The 27,762-nt window shown below is 38.5% G+C and overlaps 1 protein-coding gene across 6 annotated transcripts in view; it reads right to left on the minus strand.

Annotated features, from left to right (window-relative positions):
* Positions 1-7,133: 7,133 nt before the first annotated feature.
* UBE3A (ubiquitin protein ligase E3A) overlaps positions 7,134-27,762 on the minus strand; it is a 54,305-nt gene continuing 33,676 nt past the window's right edge. For all 6 annotated transcript variants that reach the window (XM_053934403.1, XM_053934402.1, XM_053934400.1 and 3 more), the window contains 8 exons: positions 25,625-26,880; positions 17,380-17,524; positions 13,578-13,783; positions 11,262-11,426; positions 10,719-10,874; positions 10,551-10,624; positions 9,919-10,062; positions 7,134-9,698 (listed from right to left, as the gene is read on the minus strand). In XM_053934403.1, the coding sequence (XP_053790378.1) occupies positions 9,578-9,698; positions 9,919-10,062; positions 10,551-10,624; positions 10,719-10,874; positions 11,262-11,426; positions 13,578-13,783; positions 17,380-17,524; positions 25,625-26,880 (2,267 nt within the window). In that variant the 3' untranslated portion in view covers positions 7,134-9,577. The remainder of the gene's footprint in view (positions 9,699-9,918; positions 10,063-10,550; positions 10,625-10,718; positions 10,875-11,261; positions 11,427-13,577; positions 13,784-17,379; positions 17,525-25,624; positions 26,881-27,762) is intronic.

The raw sequence follows: 27,762 nt of genomic DNA on the forward strand, positions 1-27,762 counted from the left end.
GTAATGTTCAAGCAACTCTGTGTTTTCTCTTACCCATATCCCTCTAGATTTTAGTGTTTCATGACAGACTTTGATCATGTCACCACTGATCATGTCCACATGGCCTGGAAAATTGTTAGCTGGAACAGAGACCTGAAGTGACAGAAAACTAAGTGGGAATGGTGATCTCCCATCACTACAGGGCAGCTGGCACACAGCTTTGGTTCTGGGCCGAGTTTTGACATCATCCCTGTGTTTGCAGATACCACACAGGCACAAGAACCTGACCATTATGGCACTGCCCAAGGGGTGCCAGGTCCCATGGGGCACAGAGCCTGCCAGGTTTTTCAATGCTGCTGCCACCTGTCTCCTGTCTTTCCCTTCCCAGCTCCAGGCAGGGTGGCACAGCAGGGACAGTGGCTTGTCTAGCAGAAATAAACGTGTGCAGCTTTCTGCTACTCGCACACAGGTCACCTACCAAAAACTGCCTGGCACAGACTGGGCTGGGCTGGTTCTTCAACCCTACCACAAGAGAAAGCAAAGCACAGGGCAGTGCTTACAGAGCATTTGACCATAAGCCCTGACTCTAGAAATAGGTTTAATGGCCACAGCACTCACTTCACATGGGCTGGCACTGCTGCTCCAAACTGCCTGTGCTGAGTGAGACACCAGATGGGCAAAGTCTGAGAGGTTTGAACATCTGCTCCACATGCAGAAGGAGAGGAGAGGTGGTGGAGTGGCACACCATGCTCCAGCTACTGCTCGGAGTGAGCTTTTCCAGGGAAAGGGCCTCAAGCCTTCTCAGACTCTGTACCCTGACAACAAATTATTTCAGCCTTGCTCCTCTCTGAAGTTCCCTCAGTGCTCTCCCCATCCTTTTACCCTCATCCCCTGTTATTTTACTTTACAGATTTACAGCAGAAAACTGCCCTGGCAAATTCAATGAACTGGACTTCAGAAGCAGCATTGACAGAAAAACAGCTCATGTATTTGTACAGCCAAGGGTTGGGGTTTTCTTTACAGTGCAGCTCTTTCTTCAGAAACAGCCCAGGGAAGGTACAGTCATGCTTTTAAAACTCTTTTCACCAAGGCATCAGCTTTAGAGTTTCATTCCTGCCAAATATTTATTAATGTACAATATGAGGGCTCTACTTTACATTAGAAATCAAACCGCTCATTGTCCTTGCCCCCACAAAAGCATTAGTGCTTTCTCTGAGCTGGTCCGTGTGTTGGTGGTTTTGGAAGACACACTTGTGTCTGTATCACTGCTGACACCAAGGATGAGACATTCACAGGCCAAACCTAGGCCAGGCTGTCCAGTGAGGTGACACAGACACTAAAGGAGAGCTACTCTTCACCCTCAAGATTTGCAAGATGACAGCATTTGCACTTGGCTTCAAGGTCCCCCTACTCTTGCATTAATGTTTCCAACCTGGAACAAAGAGAATTAATCAAACCCTTGTCTATGTAATTCAGCATTTGCAAAAACACCTCATGTATCCCTGAGAGCAAAACTAATTATAAGCACTAAATGGATCTGGCAACTGTACAGACAGTTAAAGTGCAAGGTTTCGGTTGTGGCAGCTTTCCTGAGGGAAGCCATCAGTCTGGGACTCCCCTCTACTCCCCTATCCTATTCATAGCCCAGAGCATGAGAAGGGTGCTTGAGAGGGGAAAACCACACAAGCTCTGAGGAACAAGCTCTAGGGCTGAAGATGGTCAGGCCTTTTGTTTCTGAAATTCAGATTTTGCAATCATTTCCAGCTCACGAGGGCTGTGGCTGCTGCCAGCTGCTCTTGCAGCTTCACTGCGGCAAATACAGTTCTGCTGTTCTGTGTTCGCAATCCTCCCTCTTCCTTCCACACCCTAGGAGCAAAGGGAGGAGGAAAGGCTTGCACTCTTTAAGCAGTTATTTAAGGATGAATACAAACATTAGCTTTATTCTAGAAGCAGCAGCAGTTCTCACAGATTTCCTTCATCAGAAGCTGGGAGATCACCTGGGCCCCTGCAAGGAGACTGCCAATGGCTCAGCTTCCATGGGCTGTCTTCCCAAGAGGCTGAGGACACTAGCCAGCTCTAACAGAGACCTCTTATTTGTACAGGTAAATCAGGGGTAGAGTACTAAAACCAGAAGTGCAGAAACATGGAAGGAATTTACTAATGGATGCTATTCCATTTTTCTTTCCTTAGCATTTCTGGTGCCTGGTACCAGCCTTTCTGTAAGAGGGCAACTGAAGAACACTAACAGAAAATCAGGGAAAGCATGGCTGTATTCTAGAGTGATGGGCAGCTTGATGAATAACTATTAATTTATTAGCTTTTTGTTTGTTTTAATACGTAATTTCTTCAGCTTTCTAACACGGAAAAAACTCCACACCATTCTGTTCTTAGTGCCAACAGTTACATCCCCTCATTGCCCTGGAAGGGGAACCACAGCAAAGTGGTCATGCCCAAACAGCCCCTTCAGGTGAGTAGCATGGCAAGAACCCATGGGCACTACTTGCCTTTGCTGAGAGGGAGACAGAGAAGCACAAAACCATTTTTTTTTTTTTTTGTGTAGCCTGCCACCAGTCTGATAAATCAAACCAACCATGCTGTAAAGATCTACTCTTTTTAGGAGAACCAATTGCCAGTTCCTCATCAAAGTACAAATATTTTACTTGCAGAATAGTGCAGATAATTAATCCAGCTTCCTGCAGTGGGATTCCTTCTGTTTTCAGATTACTTGTAGATTTAGGCTGTTTAAAGCAAGTCGTCACAGGTCCAATGCTCGGCACAGGAAAGCCTCTCTTAAAGCAGCAGCTTTGGGTACTATCAGTGAAGGAAATGATCCAGAGGTGGGAATTTTGACTATTGAAAACCCAATGCCTCATCTCCTTGCGATAAAAGCTGCCTCTAACCACACTTGCATCAAGGTTAGGAAAAAAGCTTATGCCTAGCAGGACAAAGCTGTAGAGCTTTTCTAGCAAAGCACCTCATGCCTTTCCAAACACATTGGTTGCCTCCACAGCTCATTTAGCCTGTCAGCCACAGACAGGCTTCTCGGTGCATGATTTGGCCTGAGCACTGACAGCACAGGGAAGGCTCATGGCTTAAAGCAGATTGACAAAGGAGCTGTCCCAAGCATAAGCACTTTCAATTCAGGGCTTCAAGGCTGGCAGTTTCATTGCCATAACCTGACTGCACCAACTGTGAGCACTGGCAGCCCAAGAAGGGTGAATGTGGTGAGGAAGAAGAGGAGCAAGAAAAGAGCCAGGCAACTGGTGGCAGTTTGAAACCACAGCTACCCCTGAGCAGGGGTGACAGATGTGCTGGGCAAGAGAGACACCCCAAGCTGCTCAGTTTCCTGCCACCAGGGAAGAGAGGTTGGTACAGAAGGGATGCTGCAATCTGGAGCCAGAGAAAGAAAGCAGACAGGGGAGCCCCTGTAGAGTTTTCTAAACTGATTTACACTTTGGCAGCCAGAAGGGGCCCAAGCCAGACTAATGGGTGACAGGAATGACTCCAGAAGGGCATGTTCCCCCTCCCCAGCCACTGCTGAGGGCAAACCTGTTGTGCAGCATAGCAGAGCTGCCTACTCCATACAGGGTTTAGTCCTACACAGCTTCACTCTCACTTGGGCAGGGCAAAGGGAAAATTTCAGAGCAAACTCAGGAGGTGCTGAGACCAATTAATGCTACCATTAGCCACTAGGAGACCCCAGAGGCTGTAATCATCCTCAGGATCCAAGATTCCTAGAGGAAAGGTTAAAAAACAACAGAGTATGGCTGCTGGAGGTTCCCACTTTGCAGATGCTGGGAAGAAACTGCTGGAAGAGCCTCTTTTTACCACCCACAGCCCTGCAGCAGTGAGGCTTAGAGGCAGCAGGCAAATCATTGCCACCAAATGCCCCAAGGGTCACTGCTGGGCTGCAGCAGGACATGGTGTCCAAAACGTAAGCACTGGCTCCAGGCCAGCACTTGTTCTGCAGAAGCCAAGAGCACAAGAGAAAGAAAGGACTAATCCATCCTCTGAAGGTGGCAACAGAGGGCAGGGGTGGTCCCAGAAAGAGAGTCCCAAACCCAGGAAACCTTTCCTAAGCCTTAAACACTGAGAAATCCTCTTCTCCAAAATCAAAGCTAGCACGCAAACTGTTTGGGATGACAAAACTTCTTGTCCAAACTGCTGCAGGTCTGGAGCAGGATTGCTTCTGAAAGGCCTGAGGATGTTGTCTGGAACAACTCCTGGCACAGGAGCAATGCTCTCATCCAGGCTGGCTGCTGGCTACTACAGCTCAGGCAGAAAGCAGAGGCTGGGCTCCAGCCCTTACACCAAATGAGCCAGACAAGAATTTTGTTAGAAAGGATATACTCTTGGGGATTTTAGTTTGGGAATGAGACACTCTCCAGAGAGATTCAAGGTGTAAAAAAAACCAGTGCAAGAGCAACCCTCATCAGATGCTCACAAAGAGGTCTGTGTTGTGCTTTTAAAGGAAAGTACCCATATTGGAGAAACCAAAATATCATTTATTTCAGGTGGCTTGCTACAAAATTCATAGTATTCTTTACGCATAGATGACAAAAATTAAAAATCAGTGTGCATGGCACAAGAGAGATTTTTGAGAACACCCTTTAATCTAGAAAACATTCTTGTGCCGAGTTTCCAATTTTTATTAAAATCAGTTATATTAGGAAACAAAACCCCTTCAATTGTAACATATTGGCTTACCTGATCTTTATCCCTTGCTGCTCAAACACAGAGTGCTTGCAAAGGGAAATATTAAATCAAAGGGAGCAACACATGATGCATAGCAGCTTAACCTGGAACAGGGAAGTTCAGCTAGTTGCCATTTCATGGCCACTTGCTCCTGAGCACTGTTACTCCCTCTGCTGTCCTGTACAGGTCTGGAAGCAGAAGGTTGCGGTGGGAAGACAGTTTTAAAAGATTTTCTCTGTACATGACCCCAGTGGCACAGCAGATACACCAGAGCCTTTGGCGATTTTAAGAAAGGCTTCATGTCAGCTTTGCATGTAGCAGTTGAGCCACAAATCTTGGCATTTTTTATCTTCACTTGACATTGGTCAGTCCAAGCTGTGAGCCAAGGCCACAGGAGCAGCAGGATCCCTGCACATGCAGTTGCTTGCAGTTGAGCTGTGCTTCCTGTCCTTTGAAGGGCAGAAGTCTTAACTCCAGCAACTGGCTCTTTCACAGTCAGCTCTGGTCTCATTTTTTAAGTCTCAAACTATGCACAAACCTACCAAAAAATAATGTAGGAGTTCCTAATGCAATCTTATTGTCCTAAAATAGAATAATGATTCCCATCCTCCTCTTGCATCTCCAATGTCTTTGTCTCTAAAGACATTTCCCCACACAGAAATCCCAACAGGATCTATACTGAGCAAGACATCCATGAACACAAGCATACTAGACAAACTTCAGCTATTTATCAGAATTGCTCTCTTGATGTATCCTACAAGTAGAGAGGAACAGAACAAAACTAGACTTGTATATCTGCAATTAAAACCACCTTCCCACACACTTTTAAATTGGTTTAATGAAGAAAAACAATAAAAATCAACAGCTGAAGACATCTTCAGATGGAGCACTAGAGAAAAATACTATGACATTTCATGAGTTTTCCAAATGAATTCATCTGGGTAAGAAATGACCTGTTTAAAGACTAATGCCAGTATCAACTCATTTCCAAAGCAGCATCCCTTCCATGATTCAGTATAAATCTGAATTTTTAAAAATTGATTTTATTAAGTAAGTCCCCAATGGTCTTATGAATTTTATGATACTTTAATTAAACTTTCAACTATGAACAAGAACTGTAAGTAACTTATTACAAACCCTTGTGACTCAGACTAAGCATAATAAACTCAACTCTTATTAGGAAAGGCTTGATTTTGAATAGCTTAACTTGAAAGAAATTCCTGCTCCATCTTGCATGCTGAAATGATTTTCTGCATAATAAATAAAGCACAGCTCAAACATTCCACCCAATTCATATTCATCATAAAAACTCTTGAGGCAACCAGGAAATTCTTAATCCTCTTGTGAGAATAAAAATTTACCTGGAGGTAACTGGTTACAACAGTTACGACAGAAACACCTTAAAGCTGATGACGTGGGGATTGTCCTCTTCCAGAACATCAGCAGCATGGAAACCTGTGTCCAATTCTCTGCTTCACAAAGCAGAAGCCCAGGCAGGCACCTGGGCAGCTCACACTGCAGCTCCCTGGAGGCTAAGCCCACTAGGTCCATCACACCTGTGTGGTGTCAGATGGGACAGGAAGCTCCTGCTTCAGGAGTGAAGCCACTGGTGGATGAGAGGCATGGACTGACTAACATGGAATTCCTTGGAGCCCAGGGCTCATATCATCATCAGCTTTCCTCAGAATGCAGGGTTGGAGGGGGCTGTCACCATCCTGTCTCAGGCTGCTGCCTGCCAAATGGAAGACAAGCCCAGTGAGAAGCACAAAACACAATTCCTTAGTTAAATGAACTATGCTCACTGCTGACAGCCGTTCCTGAAATCTTTTTAGCAAGAAGCAAAAGCTTTGATCGTAAAAGGTGATGGATGCTCTGTTTACGCAGCATTATGTGCTAACATACCTCCAGAGCTAAACAAAACAATTTCTTCACTGCTAATTAAATCTGAAACAGTGCCACATTAAGATGATTCTTTTCAGGGCATTACTTCTCTTGCACTATTATAATTTTGAAGCATGTGATGGTACAATACACAGAAGCCTGATGGACCCTTTGCACTGAGGCTGGAAACATTCAGGCAGTCTATTAGGGTGCAGAAGGAGATACTGGAAGAGATATTTTTCATTTGTCAAATGAGGCAGTGCTGAGATGTCCGAAACATTTTCTTGTCAATATATTGAAGACACCCTGTGGAGAGAACACCACCACACTGGCATCAGACTACTGCCTTGGAAGAGGAATCTTCTGTCTCATTGAAGAGAAATATTTCCATGACACGTAAGTACACTTAAGTCTCCAAGTTTTGTAGACCTTAACTTTGCTAGACACTGTGAAAGACATTTCAGGTGTGCCAGGAGCCCAGAAAAAACCTCCAAACCAAACCCAACTTAAAATGACATTTTCTCCTTCAAACAGAACACTGACTGAAACTTCTGTAGGACAGGAATGCAGCCTGCATATAAGACTTCAAGATTTATTTATTTTAAACCTTATCAACTGGTGCTGCTGAACAACTAGTGCACTTACACTAGCCCTAAGGAGATAAGGTTTCAATACAGTGGTAACTGGGGGGAGGCAGTATATATTTACATAACAAATCAGTCAAATATTAAGTACTTATATCTTACCTGAAAATGATTCCTTGAAAAACAACTTATGCTTTTGAAGGCCAATGCCATTATGTATTATTTTAATCTTAATGCTAAAGGAAAACAGAAAGAGCATATTTACAATGTCAACAACTGAGTTAAGAGAAGTTTGTATTGCTATCCATTTATGCTGTCTGCACAGCTTTTAGACCTATATAAAAAACCCCAACATGAATCACATATACCTGTCAGCTGAGTGCAACCACAAACCACAGCTGAATTAGTGTAAGAGTTACAGGGATAGAGCTTAACACATTAGACTGTGAACACAGTACATACCACACAGCAGTATCATGATGTGTTCGTGCTTGTAGTGAATAACCTTAAGGCACTCGGCAAGTGTTCTTACCACCTACAGTAAGAGTTGCTCCAAACTTGAAGGGCTCAGCAGGCACTGTTGTCAACCACTACACTGAGAGGCAGGGTATCTTGTGTTTTCCTCCTCTGGGACATACAACAAGGTGGACATACAAGAGGGCAGGCCCTAAGGGCCACCTCTGAGATCAAAAGCCAGACGACAGCATCTATCCCTCCCCTGTAAATTTCAGTCCCATGTGTCCAGGCCATCTGGCATTGCCTTGAATTTGAGAGGAGAACATCACTACAGTTCACTTGTGGAGAGCTTTCCGTACTTGCAACCCTCAAATTATGCAGTACTACAACAATGTCTAATCAAACCATTTAATATCTAATTTATCAAAGTAAGAAACTTGTTTTCTTTTTCACTGAACCATGGTGAAAAAAGGTCATTGTTTTATTCAGCATCATAGTTACATAACAGTTGTCTGTTTCTATTACTAGAAAGAATTTATTAAAATAGTCCTGAAAGACATCTTTTCTTTTTCCAATGATTTCAAAACTAAGCCTTTTAATGCCAATTCCACACAGTCACGGGTTTGATCGGTAGTAGCCAGTTATAGCAATTGTCAAGGCACAAGCTCAGCTCTGCACACCTGCTGCAGCTTGTATTGGAAAAGAGATATGCCAGTTACATCTGCACTTATAAATGCAGAATCCCTTCATTGTATATTGCAACAGGAGAAATTAACATTAAACACAGACTAAGAAAGGTAAAGGATTTATTTCTGATATGATCTGTAGAGTTAAATTAAAAACCTACTGAATACTTTATGTAGTAGATGAACATAACCTTAGTACTTACTTTCTAACAGTTCATTTAATGGTTGGAAGTGTACAACATGAAGTAGGCCTCACGTTTAATATTGTTCAATTTTCTTATTGTTAGATGAGATTAAAACACAGTAGCCATCCCTTTAGACTATGGTGCAACACTGATCATGTGCCTTGATAGGTAGGAAAAATGATTCATTAAATGATGATGACATAACACGTAGGGAAGACTTTGGATTGTCTATTTTAAATGTCAACATGATAGGCAATTAAGAATAGAACTTCATTTTAAGTGCACTTCCACATGCTTTGTTTATAATATAGCAAAAACTTCCTATCTTTTTTCCAGACACTTCACTCCCTACTCTAAAGCTGTTCAGTTGAAAATGCACTTTCCCCAGTAAACTTATTTTTTTAAAAAAGTAACTAAAATTTCTACCCTTTCATATGCTAAGAAATGTTTCCTAATTAAAAACACAGTTTATTACAAGACATGTGAAGACAACATATAGTGAAATGAATTTTAATTGTTGTGCTGTGACTAAAGTAAAGTTCTCAAGGCTGCAATTTAACATTCCAAGTTCTCCCTTCCATCTTTATTGATTCTTAAGATTTTGCACAGAAACTCTTTGGGGGCTAGAACAGCAGTAATTGCATCACACTGTTTTTCAAGACTTCAAGTTTCAAAAGCAAACTCTTCAAAAAGTACAGTTCTTGATTTGATTAGATACAGGGACAAAAATATAGCACATACTTGAAGGTTACATGGTCTACAAATGATGGCAATATTTTCCTTGGGAGAGTACAGTTTGTTTTCTTGTAAATACTCAAAAAGGCTCAACTTCAAGCAGTAATAAACACAAGCAAAAGTGATTTAACCCTTAAAATAAATATTCAGGAAAACCTCTCTGTACATACAAGTGAAAGAATATGTAACACTTTCACGCTAAAAGAAAAAATAAAGATTTTGTTCATATAAGCAGCTGAAATCTGCTGTTCCAGCCCAATGTCCCCAGTAAAGAAGGGAGGCACAAACACAGGTGACTACTGTAGCTCACTATCTTATGGCCTTTTTGGACAGGGACATCATCACCATCATTTTTTAATCCCTTTTGTTATACTTATTACAGCATGCCAAATCCTTTGGCATATGTGATGGCCTTCAATAATCTTTCTTTAAGCTTTTCTTTGCTTGAGTACTCCGGAAGCAAAAGTACATTAAAGCATGTGTGAGATGTAGGTAACCTGTGGGACAAAAAATACAAGAATTCAGATCTTGGAACGTGCAAAAGAAATACTTCTCTATTTTACAAGTCCAAAAATAATGAATCTGAAGAAAATAAACTTTTCTTATAGATTCAACTTTCAGATTTAACTAGGTTAATAATTTAAAGGCACAGAATTCACTTCCATTTATAAAAACAACAAGCAAAACATAGATTTTTTTTTTTTTTTTTTTTTTTACCTCTCTGTATCTGGGCCATTTTTGGCTATGATCATCTTTAACTTTCCAAGTCCTCCCACAGGGGCTCTGTCTGTGCCTGTTGTAAACTGTAAGAATAGTCTTTTCTGTTCATCTGTAAATGAATGGACTATTTCCCAGAATTCCCTATCAAAGAAGAAATTTAAAAAGTAAACAAACTGTAAACTTTCTTTGGTATAAATAAGAATTTCAAAAGTAATTGAGTTTTTAGGTGTAAGAATTCTAATCAGTCTTAACATCAAGTTTACAAGTTGCATTCATAAACCAAAACTCTCAGAATGTATTTACCAATAAATGAGATTCAGAAATTGAAATCAGAAATATTACTAAACACTGCAGTTTTACTGTCTTTAAACATTAAATTGGCTGTGTTCTGCAGCTATTTTATTATTCCTGTTTCCTAAGGAAATATATTTATTCAACAATGCTTATACCATGTCCTCTTCTCTAATGACAATACTTGAGGAAAGTGAAATTACACATAAGACATTTGCATCTCTAGTACTACAAAAATAATAAATCTTATTTATAATCTTAATAATAAATATTAAAATCATTAGGAAGGAAACAAGCAGATGATGTGTTTTTATCTTTACAAAATTAGAAAAAATTACCTAATAATAAGAGAGTCTCTTGTATAGCCACCATCATATTCTGTAGTTTCTTCTAGTGCTTGAAAATCTAAATTCTGTAAGAAGATGATATTTTTAAAGATGACCAATAATTATATAATCAGGATCAAAAAAAAGCTCCACTGTCTAGTGTATATTCGAAATTCTTACCCTACTTCCACAAATAAGCAATTCAATTTCCTCTGGTCTAAATAAATACTTCAAAGGAGATTCATTGGTCACCATGTGGAATCCTCTCCGAAAGGCTTTGAACTGCTTTTCTACTGATTTATTGAGTATATAGTCAGCATACAGATTGACAAATTCCTGCAAGGAAATAAACCCCAAAAAGCTTAGTGCTTCAACACATGCCACTTGAAGTACCTCCCAAAAACACAAGACCCCAAAATACATATAATTCTGTAATTCTATGCAGATTATCTGAGCTCAGCTTTTATTCAGCAACACAAAAGAACAAGTCTCAAATACTGCTCAAACAGATCTAACATCCCACCCAGAAGCTACATATCCATGCATCAATGCATTCTTTAACAGAAGCCTTTTCTGTTCACAACCACTCTGTGTGCTATGGGAATTTTAAAAGCCTTTTAAACTTAAAAATTATAAGTGAGACCAAACCTTTGTAGGGTTCTACATAATTCTACATACAGTATATCAAAGAACTCCAGAGTCTGTTTAAAAAGCTGAGTGTACCTTTCTGTTTTCATTTGTAATAGGAATTTTATCACCGTTTTCCTTTAAATCATGCATCATTGGATTGCCAAAGAGGTCCGTGTGAGATATTTGAAACGTTATCATCATATCATCTTCCACGCTTCCTTCATACTCCAGTAAGTCTCTCAAACTCTGATACAGAACCTAAAAGAATAAGAAATACATATCTGTCAAAAGTAAGCTTTGATAGATTCCACTGAGTAATACAAGAAGACAGGAAACCACCTGCCTCAGGTGATACTGAAGGTTGTTATATTCTATGACACAAGTCACCTAAAAATCTCCCATAGCAGTCCAAACAATTATTTATTAAGCTCAGGATCTGTAAACAGAATCAACAGAAGATATTAAGATAAAAAAGAAACATGGCAATCAGTGATACCTTCCTTAAAAGAGCCTTTTAGTACCTACCAGTCTTCCAAAATGCAATGGTCAAACCTGCAGTTTAACAGCTTTTAGTAACATCTTCTTAAGTTTTTTGATTCTGTCTTTACCTTAGGCATCCAGAATATGTTACACTAGTAAGGGGAACATTTATGAGTTAAAAATCAAAGAAACCCCTGTATTTTATGTCAGATAAAATTCAGACAGTAGGCTTTTATCTTCTACTTATTGTTTAAAATTGAAGCCAACTAAGAAGCAATCCTGAAGCAACACAGATGGGGCAGTCTTTAACATAAGAAGATATTTATGAATCAAAAATAAAAAATCACAAATTTGATCAGAATTTACCAAGTGGAATCTGAAATTACCTGTAAGAGTTTGCTCTATTCAAAGAGGCAACCTGCTTTCCTTCCTGCTATGCCTTAGGAAAAGCCCAATACTCTCCTGGAAACCAAAGCCTATGCAGCAAAGGGATAATTATTTGGCTGCAATAGAGGCATAGAGGCTAAATAATACAAAGTGAAGGTGGAAGTGACAACTGTGTGCAACTGTATTTTTATAGTGAAGTACAAAAAATAAATTTCCCCCCAGTGTTTAAGCTGAAATATGAAAGTTAACATGTAAGCCTCAACATCTCACTATCTGTGTGTTTTTGATTCTTCCACAGAACCTTTAAAAAGGACCTTGCACTGAAAAATCACTGGACTTGGAACCATTGGTGGTGAGGGCTGGTGAACATCCTATTCTTCATGCTCTACAGCATTAGAAGGCTTGACTACTGTGAACTTCATCTGGGGTTTCAGAAGCTCTGAAGTGTTTAAGTCATATGAGAATACGAAGGGTTAAGAAAGGATTATTTTAAAAAGAAATCGGCATCGGTGTTAGCGGAGAAACATAACAGCAGGGAAGAAAAATTAGGAAATGCCCTGACTGCCCTGTTCCATGTTCCATAGAAATACATTCATGTTTTTCTGGTCACAAAAAGATTTGAGTATGTAATAAAGTTAGAGGAAACTATTTCTCAACATTATACAGAGAAACTGGTCGAATCTGGCATACTGTTGTACATAGCCATCCAAAACAGACCAGATAATGTATTTTTTGATTAAAAATACCTCATTTTCAAACATGAAAGCCAACAGACAGTATCATTTATCTTTTTTGAAAAGATGAAGATTTTGTATAACTGCTTATAAAAGAGAAGTGTCCCATCGTTTGAAACAAAATGAAGCTTGCTAACAACTCCTACCAGCAACATGAGGGGAAGCCAGTGGTGATCTGTGATTGCAAGTGGAGCAGGGCCAAGACATCCTGCACACACACTTGTGTGCTGTATCTAATAAAGCACATGTACAGCTCAGTGCTTGTGTGCAGCCACTGGCTGGAAATGGGTGTGTGAAGATGGACCCTGATCACTGCTCTGATAGGATATTCATTAACTATAGGGATATTCATGAACTGCCTCATCTGTCTCTTGCTTTAGACAAAAACCGGGAAGAATATCAACACCTTTGCATGTTTACTCTTACTTGCACTTGTTTTTGGTAGAAATTTACTTCTACGAATAGCTATAAACAGCCCATTTTTGAAGTCTCTTTGGGAAGAGACATGCTTGTTTATGATTAATAATTCTCAGTAACATTTGAGAGTTTATGTAGCAAAAAAAAAAAAAAAAAAAAAGCTTTATTGATACTGAGCCCTATTCATTGATGTTACAATTTTGCCTCCTCCAAACCAAATGTAGCAAGAAGTTTTCTTGCTTATGAATTTATTTTAACAAATACAGACTCTTAACACAAGTCACTGATTATTTCACTTTAATTTATGACAGTGATCTTGTGCTTAATCGAAATATAGATTAAATTATTGCACGGAAAATGCACTATTTAATTCGAAGCACAAGGAACTTACAGGATGAGAGTCTGCCAGATCACGGAAAGTTCCTTTTTTGCCCATTAGCTTCCTGTAGACAACCATGGGGAAATGTACATCCAGGATACAATTGTTGTAAATAGCCAGTCCCAGTACTATGCCAATCAGGGTAAACTGACCCTCAGTTTCAAAAGAGGACGGATTAAACCAGAACAGTTTTGTAGACTCATCATATGTGAACATCCCTGTTAAAAAAAAATTAAAAAAAAAAAAAATTGAACAATTATGGTTACAATTCAATAAAAATGGCACATAAAACATACCATTATAAACCCATTTGCACTAGCCTTTAAGACATGTTTAACTTAACATTATACTGAATTCAATGGCAAAGAGAAACTACTTACCTTAGGGTGTCTGGAGCTGCTCTAAACACTGTTACATAACCACTAAAAGTGTGCAAGAGAACTGTGATACAATATCCTGCAACACTCACTGAAGCTGCATGTACACAAGCTTGCATCCCCTCCTCTACTGAGGAACCATCAGCACACTGATAACAGTGATTGTGACTTTGATAAATACCTCAGTACAAGAAAACAACACAGTCAAAAACATGTGGATGAAACAATCCTGCAGGACTCTAATTACAAAAAGTGACAGCCTTTCCTCAAAGGCCAGTTCCTGCAAAGGAACAGGGCTAGATGCATCCCTACTACTTAATTAGAAGCTGTGATGATGCAGCAAGGATTGACCATCACCCATGATTTTAGAGTTAGATGCCCAACAGATTTGTTTGCTTGTTTCAAGGACCATTGTTAGTGCAGCTATTAAACACATCTTGAGAGAAAAATGGACTATGGCCTCACAGAAGGGGTTGCAATTTTAACAGCTTGTCACTGTCTAAAGGGTTTTGCTTCTCTCATTCAGTTCACTATTTCAGGAGACCAATTTCCTGCCCAGCTCATGAGCATGTTCAAAAAACAGCTGAACTGGCACATGTCAGAAGCCGCAGGGAGAAAATGTGAAGGTGAAGACAAGAGACAGGCAGAGCTCCTTACCCTTTTAGCTGTAGCAAGATACAAGATAGTTCTTGCTTATGAAACTATAAATGATTTATATATTATTTATAATATTATAATATTATTTATATATAAATTAAATCCACAATAAAATACATTGCTTACCTGACTAGATACTGAAGCAAGATAAATGCAAACCCCATAGACTTAAGGTGAGATAGAGATCACCCTGGACAGGTAATCCAGTCCCAATCACTTGTTGCTTGTATAGCTGTCAAGATTTTCTGGCAGAGCCTAAGAAAAACTGCCCCAGGCTCCTTATTCTCAACATACCACATGAGATCCATGTGAAGAGTATCAACTACATTAGCCACAAGTATTTATCTTGTCAGTTCTTAAAAAATATGCTTGCTTACAACCTATGCAGATGTACAAACTGATTTCAAAGCCACATGAACACAAAATTACTCTAAAGACTGAAAATACCATCTTCAGTCAAGAGATAAAGACTCTTTCCTGATTCCATGTAAGGCAATAAACTGCAAGTTCATTCGGACTGTGGCTATTCCCCAGAATGGATTATGTATCTCAGTAAGTGACTAGGGATGGGTCAGCCATTAGGGGAGAACACAAATAACAGACTGACCCATCAGATAAGGCAACTGGAAATCAAAAATGGATGAGCAACTCAGGCATATATAGGATAACATTATATAGAATCCTGTATGCCATTTTCTGAACTGACTGAAGTAACTTCTGGATTGCTGGTATGTAAAGCAGTGACTTGAGCTTTTTGGAATATGATGGAAAAGTGAACTGTCAAAACAAAAAATGCCAGCAAACGTCTAATAATGAACCATCAACAGTTTACTCAGATTCACATCTGGAAACACTTTAAGGTGTAATACAGTATTTTACTCCCTTACCAAAATTAAGACTACAATACATTAAAATCACAATGAAAACCAGAAGAAGCTGGAATCTGCAAGAAGGGGAAAACAATTGTCCTTGAAGTTATATGAAGTTATCACTTCTTCCCCATTACCATGGAATACCTTTACCAGTATTTTTTCTGAGTTATTCCTTCATTTGAGTAAAACTTTAAGGTAGTTGAATATCAAAATACTCAAAAAGTCAAAGAAACTATAATAACAATATACCTCTCTCCAAATATACCTATGGAAGACAGACATTTTAAATTCCACTTAAAGGATGTCCTTTGTTTTCTCAGGTAAAGAATGCATTTATAAATCAACAATAGTCACATGTGGTATATCTGGTGCATATATGAAATGCTATACTGCAATGCATATATGTACACCTATACATACACACACACACACTGAATAAAAGCTACATTTTCTGCTATTACACATTAATGCCAAAAGCCACTAAAAAGCTTCCCCCTCAGAATTACTATGAATACAAAATGTGTACAATGTGTACATACTTTTTTACATTTTTAATACAGAAGTAAAACTTAAAACATGCCTGCACATCTAATATATTACCTATCTTTAAATGCAGGGAGTATATACACACTGCTTGGATCTTAGCTTAGGCACACTTTAGCATTATTAAATAAAGAGTATTTCAATACACCCACTCAACTTCTGTTTGGATAAACTCAGGTTGAAAACGTATTTACTTTGCATTGAAAATAAAATTTCATCAATCTAAGTACTCAGAGTTATTTATTTTGCCATACTTCAAAGTAAGCTAATTCAGATTCCAAATCTCTCTAAGTTAATAGCATTTTTCAGAGTGAGTAAGACTTGTCTATGGTTCTGTACCCCTTGTTATAAGAACTGGCTTGCATATGGTGAAGAGCAAGTGCCAAGGTTCAGATTTTTGCTACTGATTCTGGGTACTTGATACTGATACCTCCTTTCTAGTCCAGTCAAAATAGATTTCTTTGTATTTTCATCAATTTTCTACACTACAAAACTAAGAACATCAGCTTTATCTTTTAAAACAGTCCAGTGAAACCAAATTAACAGCCATGAGCTATTAGGCTTCTTTAATGGGAGTTATTACAGGAAATACAATGTAACATCCTATTTCACATAAAATGCAAAATTAGTATAGGAACCTGGCAGGTCTCATTTCTATTCTAACATGAAGTATTCTTATAATTTTATAACATTTTCATCTTTTCAGAGTAGCAGACAAGCTGCACACTAAAAGAGGCATGTCCTTGCATAAATGATTGGTGCAGGGAGTAAGGGAAAAAAGAATATGATGGAAGTATGACTGCTGAAACACAAATGTAAAATTTTGGCTCTAATATATCAAATTACTTTTGGTTCTTTAACTACAATCAAATTTGACACTGCTGTGACACTTTGGATCTGCAGAACTGAGACTATCAGATTTATTAAGCTGGAGGAAGTGGAGGAAGTAACTAAAAAACTCCCATAGTCCTACTCTTGCTTTATTGCAGAAGCTCTTCCCCTTTGGTTTGATTACTAATTCCAGAAGCTAATCACAAAGCAAAGTGAGGAGAAATGTGAGAGAACAGACAAAGGAACCCTGCAAAGAAACCCTGATTTATATCTAAATAAATAAGGATGGGTCTCATTAACTATACACAGTTACTCCTTCCATCATTTTGCCTTTAGGAGGATGACTGCTGACAACATAGTGAGCCTCAATGTGCAACAAATACTCTCCTGACCATCAGTGAATCTGGAGAGCTTCAGAGAGAAGGAGCAGTGGATATAGAAAACATAAGCATAGAAAAATCCAGTCTGGAAGAACATCCAGGCCAACCTTTTGTGAGAAAAATCTGTTAATCAGTAAATTATTAGAACACATACCGATATCTGGATTGAAGATTTCTTCCACAACCAGTTGAAAAAATTCTTTGGAAACACCTCCTTCATCTACCCCTTGCTCTCCTTCAAATTCAACATACAATTGCTTCTTCAAGTCTGCAGGATTTTCCATGGCAATCATCTCTAGCTATTGAGTGAAGAGAGAAATATTTCATTAGTAAATCCGTTTACTAGCATAGTTTAGTATCAAATAATGAAACCAAAAGCACCCTCCAAATTTAAGAAGAAAGCAAGCACAAATCACAACAGTAAAATAAGAGAAATCAATAGTAAGTCTAAACCACTCTAAACATGTTTTACAATCTGGGGATTAACAGCAAGAAACTTACCAGAACTGATCTGTCAGCCCATTAAAGCTCACTGGCTGTTAGCATTCTCCATTTCTATTCTTTTAAGCACTTATTTAAAACAAGTTATGATTGTGTTGCACACAATTCACAGAAAAAGGAAGAAAACAAGATGTATTACTGGGATAATTAAATTCATCTGACAATGAAGATTCTGCAATATGATCTACATCCTTGACAATAAACGGCTTTGTGAAGGGATTACACAGATATGTTTTCAGAGGGGGAGACAGAAAACAAGCCTTTGATGAGTAGTTGCATCTCTCAAACAAAGAGCTGGGGAAAAAAACCTAAAAACAAAAAAGACACTAGTATTACAGTCAAATCAACTCCCTCTTCTTGATCCTAATGAAGTCTCAAAACTCTCTTGCTCTTATTTCTTCAGTGTCTTTAAACAGATCTACTGCACTGCTGCTATGAAAGTGAAAATTCAGTTAAGACCAAATAGGAAGTCTGACATTTTACAAGGGTTTCAAGACTATATAACGGCCATTAGAGGCCACAGAATCACAAAATAGTTTGGGTTGGGAGGGACCTGGACAGATCATCTAGTTCCAACCCTTCTGCCATGGGCTGGGACACATTCCAGTAAACCAGCTTGCTCAAAGCCTCATCTAGCATGGCCTTAAATAGTTCCAGGGATGGGACACTGCCAGCTTTCCTGGGCAACCTACTGCAGTGCCTCACCACCTTCGCAGCAAAGAGTTTCTTCTGAATATCTAATCTAAACCTCTCCTCTATCATATCAGGTCATTTGCCATTGTCCCATTACTACATGCCCTTGTAAAAACTTCCTCTCCAGTTCTCATCAGCCCACATTAGGTGCTGGAAGTTTCTATAAGGTCTTCCAGGAGCTTCTCTTTGGCTGAGCAACCCCAACTCTCCCAGCCTGTCTTTATAGGAGAGGTGCTCCAGCTCTCTGATCATTTTTGCATCCCTCCTCTTGCCTCAACCCAACAGGTCTACATCCTTTTTATGCTGGGGACCCAGAGCTGGATGTAGCACTCCAGGGGTAGAGTAGAAGGGGACAGTCACCTCCCTTGACCTGCTGCTGGCCATGCTGCTTTTGATGCAGCCCAGGGTATGGTTGGATTTCTGGGCTGTGAGTGCACATTGCCAGGTCCTTCACTTGCTTACACCAAAAATGTACCCTTTATGTAAATCAAAAGTTAAGCAAGGATATTTTGCAGCTGGTAAGAAATATGCTACTTAAAAGCATAAACACACTGGTTATACATATGCAGCACAATTAGATTAAACATACCTATGTAGCAAAGAAAACTCAACAGCAGTAAATTAAAGCACAGATGGACCTGTATACTCTTCTACCAAGACCATATTACTTGTGAGATTTGCCTCTGATGTGGGTTACTGCAAATTGTACTTACCAGCAGGTGTCCTTAACATGCTAAACCTTACTTTTTATTTCACTCCCCTACCTTATCCACACATGCCAACACTCTTTACAGCCCAGAATTTTACTACAGAAGTGTAAAGTAAAAAAGGAACAGAACAGAGAACATAAAGGTAGCATCAATGACACTATCAACTCACAAAATCACACCACTGGCAAGACACATTTTCTTCTGCTAACTGCCAAGCCAGCCAGACAAGATCCAAGCAGTACAGCAGGGCAGGATGTTACAGATTTAGGGGGGTTATCATAATGGGTTTGAAGACTTTGAAGTACCCCATGCAAAAGGAGCATGTGGAGAAAACTACCTGGTATTGAAAACTACATTTGGAAAGAGAGGGAATGTAACTTCATAGCATATAAATCTAAGTTAAAGAACACAAAGGCAAGCCATGAAGACCCCAATAATGACAGCAAGTGAGATTAGTCTATATTTCAATCAGCAAATCACAACATTTTCAGAAAAACTTAGTTATGTACCACCTAAGCCATTTGTATAAAAAATTATTTTCCTAGGACAACAATGGAGCTTAATCCATGTTCCAAGTAAAATTTGCAACTTTTGAAAAACAGAGAACTAGCATTTATTTTAAAACTGTAAATACAGGCTAAATGTTCAAGGTGGATAAACAGAAATTCTCTTATTTGGATCCCTTCCACTTATAACCAACAGTAATAAAGCTGTGGTTTTTTCCTCCCCAGTCATGACTTTGTTTGCTTTGTAGTCTTTACCACCAGTAATTTAATATATTGCATGATTTATGAATCTTCATGAGTCCTGAGAAAGTATATGTTGTCTCTGCATTTCTTCTGGGACAGCAACCCTATGTCATAGTGTGAAGACTCTATTGTGTCATGGAAGTGCACTAAGGAAGGTGTTCATATTTATACATATAGAGCAGTTAAAGAAATTTCAAAATTATTTTTTGGCTGACACAAACAACCTAAAAAAAAAAGGAAGGAAACAGACTTAGTTGAGAGATAAAGGATTACCCAAAATCCAGTATTTTGAGCAAAGACTGATGCTCCTTGAAGTAGATTCTATAAGCAGGAAAATGCTGCTAAGCTGCTCAACTCAAAGTTGTGGGTTTAGCTGCTCCTTTGAATATCTGTGTCAACACTGATGCTTCACAATAAAAACTGAATGCAGCAGGCAACAGCAGCAAACACAACTGTAAGGAGGCACTGAGTTTAAGCAGAACTGCAGCAGTGTTTCTATAGAAGGGAAGTATGAACTTCAGTTATTGCTGTCTGGTTCTTGGGTTTTTTTGGGCCTTTCTTTGTTTGTTTATAATAATCACAGCTACCTCAACTGTGTCAACATAGATGCTGCTAGATAAACACAACCCAGCTGTGTGAGTTTACAAAGTTTTATAGGTTGTTTTCTGTCACGATGGTTTGACTGGCCACGTCATTGAAACAATCATTACGTTTTCCAGGGACTTCTTAAAACGCAGGGACTTCCTAAAATTCCTAAAAATGTCTAAAGCAGAAGAAGATTGCATGAATTGAAAAGCTGAAAGCTGAGAGATGACGTCATAAAGAATATCTGTATTTTGTTTGCTGAAACACAACTATTTACCACAATTTAAGAGACTGGGTGATTTTACTTTGTTTACAGAATAACACTGCTTTCCTGAAAGACAGGAATGTTCACTGAATGACAGAAATATGACAGCATTTAAATGCTTAATGTAGCATCAGAGTTTGGCGAACTGCTTAAAATTGATGGCAACTGAACTAATTTCTATTCAGTTAAAAATGATCACAAACCACCTTCAGTTCTTATAATAACGTAGAAGTTCTCTTTAAGGCAGAGACAGGAATACTTTCCACACTAGACAGCAAAAATGACAGAACACAGCTAATTTAAGCTTGAAAGTACCAGTGACACATCATGACATAAGTCAGTCAACATGTTTTTCTAAAAACCAGCATGGAAAGTAATAGTTACAGTGACAAAGCAGCCTTTGCTCCAGCTGTACTTTACCGTTCATGCATTTGGAGCTTGCACACATCAACAGTCACATGCTCTGCATCCAACCAATGCCTAACAGAGCTGACATTTTCACCTGAACACACAAACTTCAATGTGGTCTGAAACAATGTCAAACCTCCTGAAGTACTTTGCTGCTAATATAGGAGAGAATTTGCCTGCTGGGTTCAGGTGTCACAGAAGAGTTTTGGTCATCAATACACTCAGCAGAGACTTGCAAGCAGGAGAGGGTTGCTGCCCACTAGCTATCTGCATTCCATGTGAAATTTGTCAAATTGAGTTTCTAATTTGCAAGCCAAGTACAAGCCTGATTCTGCTGAAGGAATCCACGACGTTTTCACTTGCAGAAGTTGTGTGTCATAACTCATCCCCTTTAAATTACTGCTACCTGAGAAGAAAGCCACATTTAACCTGGGCCATGGGGGTGGGGGAAGAGTAAATTCAGAAGAAGGGGATGAAAGAAATAGCTCTTAGGGAATGAAAAGGCAGAAGAGAGGATTTAAGGATATTTTTCCTTTCATTACTACTACACTCACACAACATGACTGAGCAGTACAGCTAACCTATTAAACCTAAAAAAAAGCATGTTAGTTGCCTTCAGGAACTGCAAACTGAGCTACCAACTCCAAAACACAAGAATTCCTTAAAAGAAGTGGGGACTAAAGAGTTTAAAAATTCTAACATTCTACCCTTGTTCCCCAGGTGACTTTTCAGACTAAAAGAAAGATGTTTCATTAAATCATTTCCAATAAAAAAGGAAAAATAAATCTCTGAGGCAAGTTTCATACGTGCAAAGAATGAAGGAATTTAAAAGGAATTTGTAAATAATTTTTTTCCTTAGATGTATATGTTTTAGGGAACTAAGATTCTCTCAATATGCAGCTTTAAACAAGATAATGCCTTAAAGGTATTCAAAAAGTATTGCCTCAAATTCTCAGTAAAAGGAAAAAAAGTCCTATGTTGTTAATAGCAACAAAAAAATCACTTACCAGTGTTCATATTTGCTTTATTGAAGTCTAAAAAGTAAAAATATATACATATTGAATTAAAAAAGCTAAAATATTAAGTATTGATAGGAGATAAACAGCTTGAATACTTTAACAGCTCAACTGATTAGCAGAAAGCCAGTATTTAGTGTGTTTGCAAGAAATTGCAAAGGCTGATCAATATCTTTGTTTGAAAAATATTCAGTATCAATAAGGAAAATATGAGAAAGGCTATCCCAACCTCATTTTAGTCAATATTCTTGAAAATGCTTTTATCAGGAAGTTATCAGTTATTCCATAGACACTCAAAAAAGTCTTCACTGACTTTTCTATGAAGACACAGGTCTAGTGACATAAGTAGTAGCTACAATTTTTAAAAGTCTGCAAATATTCAAACCTCTGAAGTTAAAAATATTAAATTTGAGGGTAAATATGTTGGTACTCATAATTAATTACCTGTATATTAAACATGTTCAGAAACATTTTGTCACTTAACAGATCTAAGAACATGCTTTTACTAATGAAGATTATTATTTTTGAAAGATCTTTCTGGTATTTTTCAGTGAGACTCTTCCTAAGTTCAATACTGTACATCCAAATCTGCAGCCATCCCTGATGCAAAGTCATCCAGTGCAGCTTTCACTTAGATTTGATGCTGTCAGTACTGCTACAGAAGCTCATGGTACCCATCTAAGATTCCCATGAGAGACAGAGCAAACTGTTTTAAGGCTTAGGACATGAGACTGAAAAGCTTCCTCCAGAGCTATTTCAGACCAATTAGGAAATAATTGTGAAAATTACTAAAGTTGCTTCCCAACCAGTTACAAAGAGTACCAGTAACAACAGCACGCAATTCTTGAACAGATCAGGCACTCTCTGACAAAGACAACAGCATGGAACAGTATCTCCCCTGGAATAACCTCCCAGCTACCAGCACAACTGCAGCTTACAGATTTCCTGAGGTTTGTGCATGGCTCACACCAAAATGCCTGTTATGTCCATTAGCTTTTGAGGGATCTTTCTTTCATGAAGAGTTATAGGTCCCGGGCAAAGACACCCACCATATCTCAAGGTACACAGTGTGGAAAACAAAATGTTATTTTGCATATGTTAAGCCTGATTCTTGATAATAAAACTAGGGGCTACCAGTTGAAAAAACAGTATTTCTCATTCAGCTTCTCCATCCATCGTTTATGTCCTCTCCATCATCGTTTTTACCCTTAAGGGGACTTTATAGTTTCTTCAAAGAGACTCTGAGCTTTCCAACTGTATTTCTACTGCATCCTTTCTGATATTAAAATGAGAAGAAACAAATGAAAGAAGAACAGGCATGCTGTGGCCAATAGTGACATTAGAGCATTCCTATCACTAACACTTCCTGGGGAATATTTAAAATATATTCACTGAGCAATGACACTTAGTATCAAAGGTTAAGACATATCAGTAGTTAAAAGGTGGATTCTGTACCCACTTCATACACTACAATAAAATTTTCCCTAAATCCACATCATTCCACAACAGCTACCTTGTAACATCTCTTTGAAACAGCACATACTCCCTTTCTCCACTTTGTTTAGCATGTCTGTGTTCATCTCCATTTTACTGAATATAATCTATTTTCCACTTCTGAGAAATGCCTGGGCTGCACTTGTTCTTTCTGGCTACTACTACAGTTTAGTTCACACTATCTGAATTTAGAACAATTTTATCTTTTCCCTTTATTTTCTGTCCCCAAATAAACAGTTTAAAATCCATACTTTCCTTGTGGCTCTGACAGTCAGGTCATCTTAATTTAGCATGCTCTGACAGCTTAAATTAACAGCCATAGGAGGATCCATGGCAACTGCCCAGGCATGTAACACAGGCTGCTAGGCTGAGCAAGTGCATCATAATTTAGATTAGTATGTTTGAGCTTAATCTAATTTAAATTTCCTGAACTTCCTACGGGCCAAGGATGTGCACAGCAGTGACTGCTGTGGCCCTGCTGTAACCTGATGCTTAACTTAAACATATTTTTTTTTTGTCCTCAAAGATTTCAACTTCTACAACAAGCAGCATGCAAAAGAATGCCTTTTCTCCTATTTATGGATTTTCCTTCTTATTATCGGATAAAGAGGAAGGTTTGCTTTTGCTTTGCTGGAATTGACATTGAAAAGAACATCCTAAAACTAGCTTTTATGCTCTTTTACTTCTTCCTTTCCTAAGGGAAAGAATTATCCCTCCCTTTTTCCTAGTATTTATGTGCCCAACACTGAACATTCAAGGAATAAACTCCATTAACAGTAATATGACAAAACGTAACTGGACACAACTGTAAGTCTGATAGGTAGTGAAATCACAAAGACTATTCTTAAATAAAAAAACTGGTACACAGTATTTTTATATTTATTCGCCTAATATAAAGTTAACACACAAAAGTCATTTCTGCACTGCAATTTCACTTTTTCTTTTGGTACTGAGGACAAATGTTTCCCTGACAAGTAATAATATCAGCAATTCCCATGAAGCAGCTAACTCAGCAGGAAATTCCTAGGCATACAAAAAAATCAAGGTAGGAGGTCATTTAGGGTTCTCACAATTGACTTTCACTGACAGTTACAGTCATCAAATTTAACTACAAGTAACAGCGGGGCTGAGAGGCAAAAAATTTCCCCAAAACCTCTCTAGGTCTTCAGTGACAAGTTTTAAAGCCATGGGTAAATTTAAAAATTTGCAAACCTTGTGCTTTAATAACAGAATACAGGAAAATGAGTTTTTGAAAATTACCAGTTTAAAAAAAAAAAAAAAAACCCACACCAAAAAAAAACCCCAAACCAAACCAAAACAAAAACCACCTAAAATTGAAGAACATATTAAGGTTCCTATATGGACCTATTTACTGTAAAATAGTTTGTATCCTGTATGATTCCCCTCTTCCAAAAATGCATGAAGAAATGGCATTAAGTTTTAATTTAAAAAGTCAGCATATTCAGAAACAGGCTGCTCTCACACTTCTCTGCTATTAACAGGTCTGTCTTCCTTTCTCAGTCATATTAGTATTTACACCAAATTAAAATAATGCTTTATTTCTAGGAAGTTGTATGTCCACAAGAAGAGTACACAACTAAAATGTTTTAATTCTAACTTCCACTTGAAAATCCCTAACATCAGAAGATGATCCAGGACAGGGCAGAGGACAAAGAAACAGAAGTTGGTTACTCTCTCACCATCAAGATCTGTGCAGGATCTGATAATGGGGAATAAGAGCTATTTAACACTTCAAAACATCTAAATCTGCTACCACTCTGAGCAGAAATAGTTCTGCTGAACATAGAAGTCTTCAGCACCATGCTTAGAATTCAAACAATGACGCTATTTGAGATTCTTCTAGAGGACATCTAGTACATGTGCACTCACACAGAGTTCTTTTCAGTTACTCCAAGCCCATGTAGTTTGCACGAGTCAGAGCCAACAAACCCACAGGCCATGTTGCTGTGGGACTTACCCGGACAAGTGCATCATCGATGATGTGATCACGCCTCACTTTCAGCCGCAAATAGGGGTTGAGCTGCTGCCCTTGAACTAAGCTGTAGAGCACAGTTATGCGTCTTTCACTGTACATCCGGATCCTATTGTCATAATACAATCCCAGGTTCTTGGTAACAGCATTCAATATGAAGGGACAGGTCATAAATGAGAATTTATTCTCTGTTTCTACTTTGAAGAAAGTGTAGTCTTTGTCCATTTCTAGAACATCATTCAGTGGTTCATTAATAAATTCTTCAAAAGGGATAAGTGGTTTTCTGCAATCTATAGTTTTAACACCAAGTTCAGTTTCCAGTGGGTCTACTCGAGGACCTTTTTTATTTCTTCTTTCCTCACCCAACAGCTCTTGAAGAGTTAGTTCACTTGATTCTGGGATGGGTTCTTCATCTTCCTCTTCGTTATGATCTGTATCCACATCCCCTCCTACTACATTTGCATAGTAAACCATTTTCAAGCACTTTGAAGCAGCGACAACAGCATCATCATCATTCACTAGGTTACGACTATTGAACTCGTTGCTTATGACTTTGTAAGTAATAAGCTGCTGAAATGTTTCCATCATTCTCCGAATTTGATCTGCTCTGTACTTAGACCACAATCTGACCAGTTTTGCTTGAGCTGCAAGGGGTAGTTTGCTCATTGCTTTGCAAAACAACGGTAGGGCCATTTCCAGATATTCTGGGCTATGAAGATTGCCATTCTCCATAACGATAATAAACAAATTCAGATAGTTAGGATCCCGAGAGTACACATTATGGTAAGTCAAGTCACATTCCACATTAGGTGACAAGTACACAAGTGCATTTAAAAAGGCAGTTTCTATTTTTTCATTAGAAAGTAACCTATCATAGACCCGTCTGACTGCTTCAATATCTACAGACACTTCATCTGGGCCTAGTTTTTGGAGGTTATTATCTCCCTGTGTGTTATCACCTATTCTTGATGACGAAGATGATGATGCACCAGAATCCTCTTCCATAGCAGCAGCTGAACAGGCAGCTTTTTCCTTTTCATCTTCATCTTTGTCTTCATCCTTTCCTTGAAGAGACTTGAGCTCCTCCTTGGTGTGCTGCTTGGTTTTTCGGAAACTCTGCACCAGTGCTTCAGCACTAGAAAACACTCTCCCAATCACCCGGATTAAAGGGGAATAATCCTCTTTTTCTCGACATAGTTCAAGAATTTCATATATCTTGTCTTCTGTTAGGAAAGTCACATCTATAAAAAGATAAAGATATTAGTTTTATTAAGATATAAATGAAAAAGATAATATACCTCTGGTTTGCCCTACCTAAGAAACCTGTGTGTCATATCATCATTAAAACTGCAAAAACAGTGTCAGTGCTGCATAAATTAAAGACAGATACTTTATAATCTCATTAGCATGAAAAATCACTATTTCATTCACTGACTTAGTAAAATATTTTATTCATGGATGTCAATCAGAGAATGCGCACAATACTGAAACTGTTTTGCAGCCAATTAACTACATTAGGTAGTTAACAGTACTGTATTGTCTAAACAAGTGCAATCAGTAAGAGGTTTAAACTTTTTTAAAAGACTTAATGAATAAGGCTGTGACAATACAGTCTTCTGGTAAATCTGCATAGTTAATGTGCAAGTCATTAAACTAAACAAACTAGACTGTATCAACCTCTTTTTTTCAAGCCAGACCTTGAAGAAAAGACTCAAGACTTTTGTTGTATGTTAATGGAAATATAAGATTTCTTATTTCTCTTTTTAATGCTTTCTGCAACTGTTTTTAGACTAAATTGATGCCTGAAAACCCTCCCAAACCCCTCAATATATGCTCTGAAATTTATGCTGCCTTCTAAATTACACATACAGCATGGCATGTAGTTTATCTCTTTGTACATTAAGCCCCACTAAGATAAGCAACTTGGGTATACTAATCAACATGTTATTCAGAGGAACGAGATGGTTTATACACATCATCTGCTCCAAATACCTGTCTGTTCTCCCTCTCCCCAAACTCCTGATACAAAATAAGTCATTTGAAGGGTCCGTTTGTTCTTTGAAATCTTCCTTTCTCTTTAGAAAAAAGAAAGAAAACATTATTTATAGCTTTCTATGTTACTT

Source organism: Vidua chalybeata, chromosome 2, assembly GCF_026979565.1.
Source record: "Vidua chalybeata isolate OUT-0048 chromosome 2, bVidCha1 merged haplotype, whole genome shotgun sequence".
Classification (NCBI taxonomy): domain Eukaryota; kingdom Metazoa; phylum Chordata; class Aves; order Passeriformes; family Viduidae; genus Vidua; species Vidua chalybeata.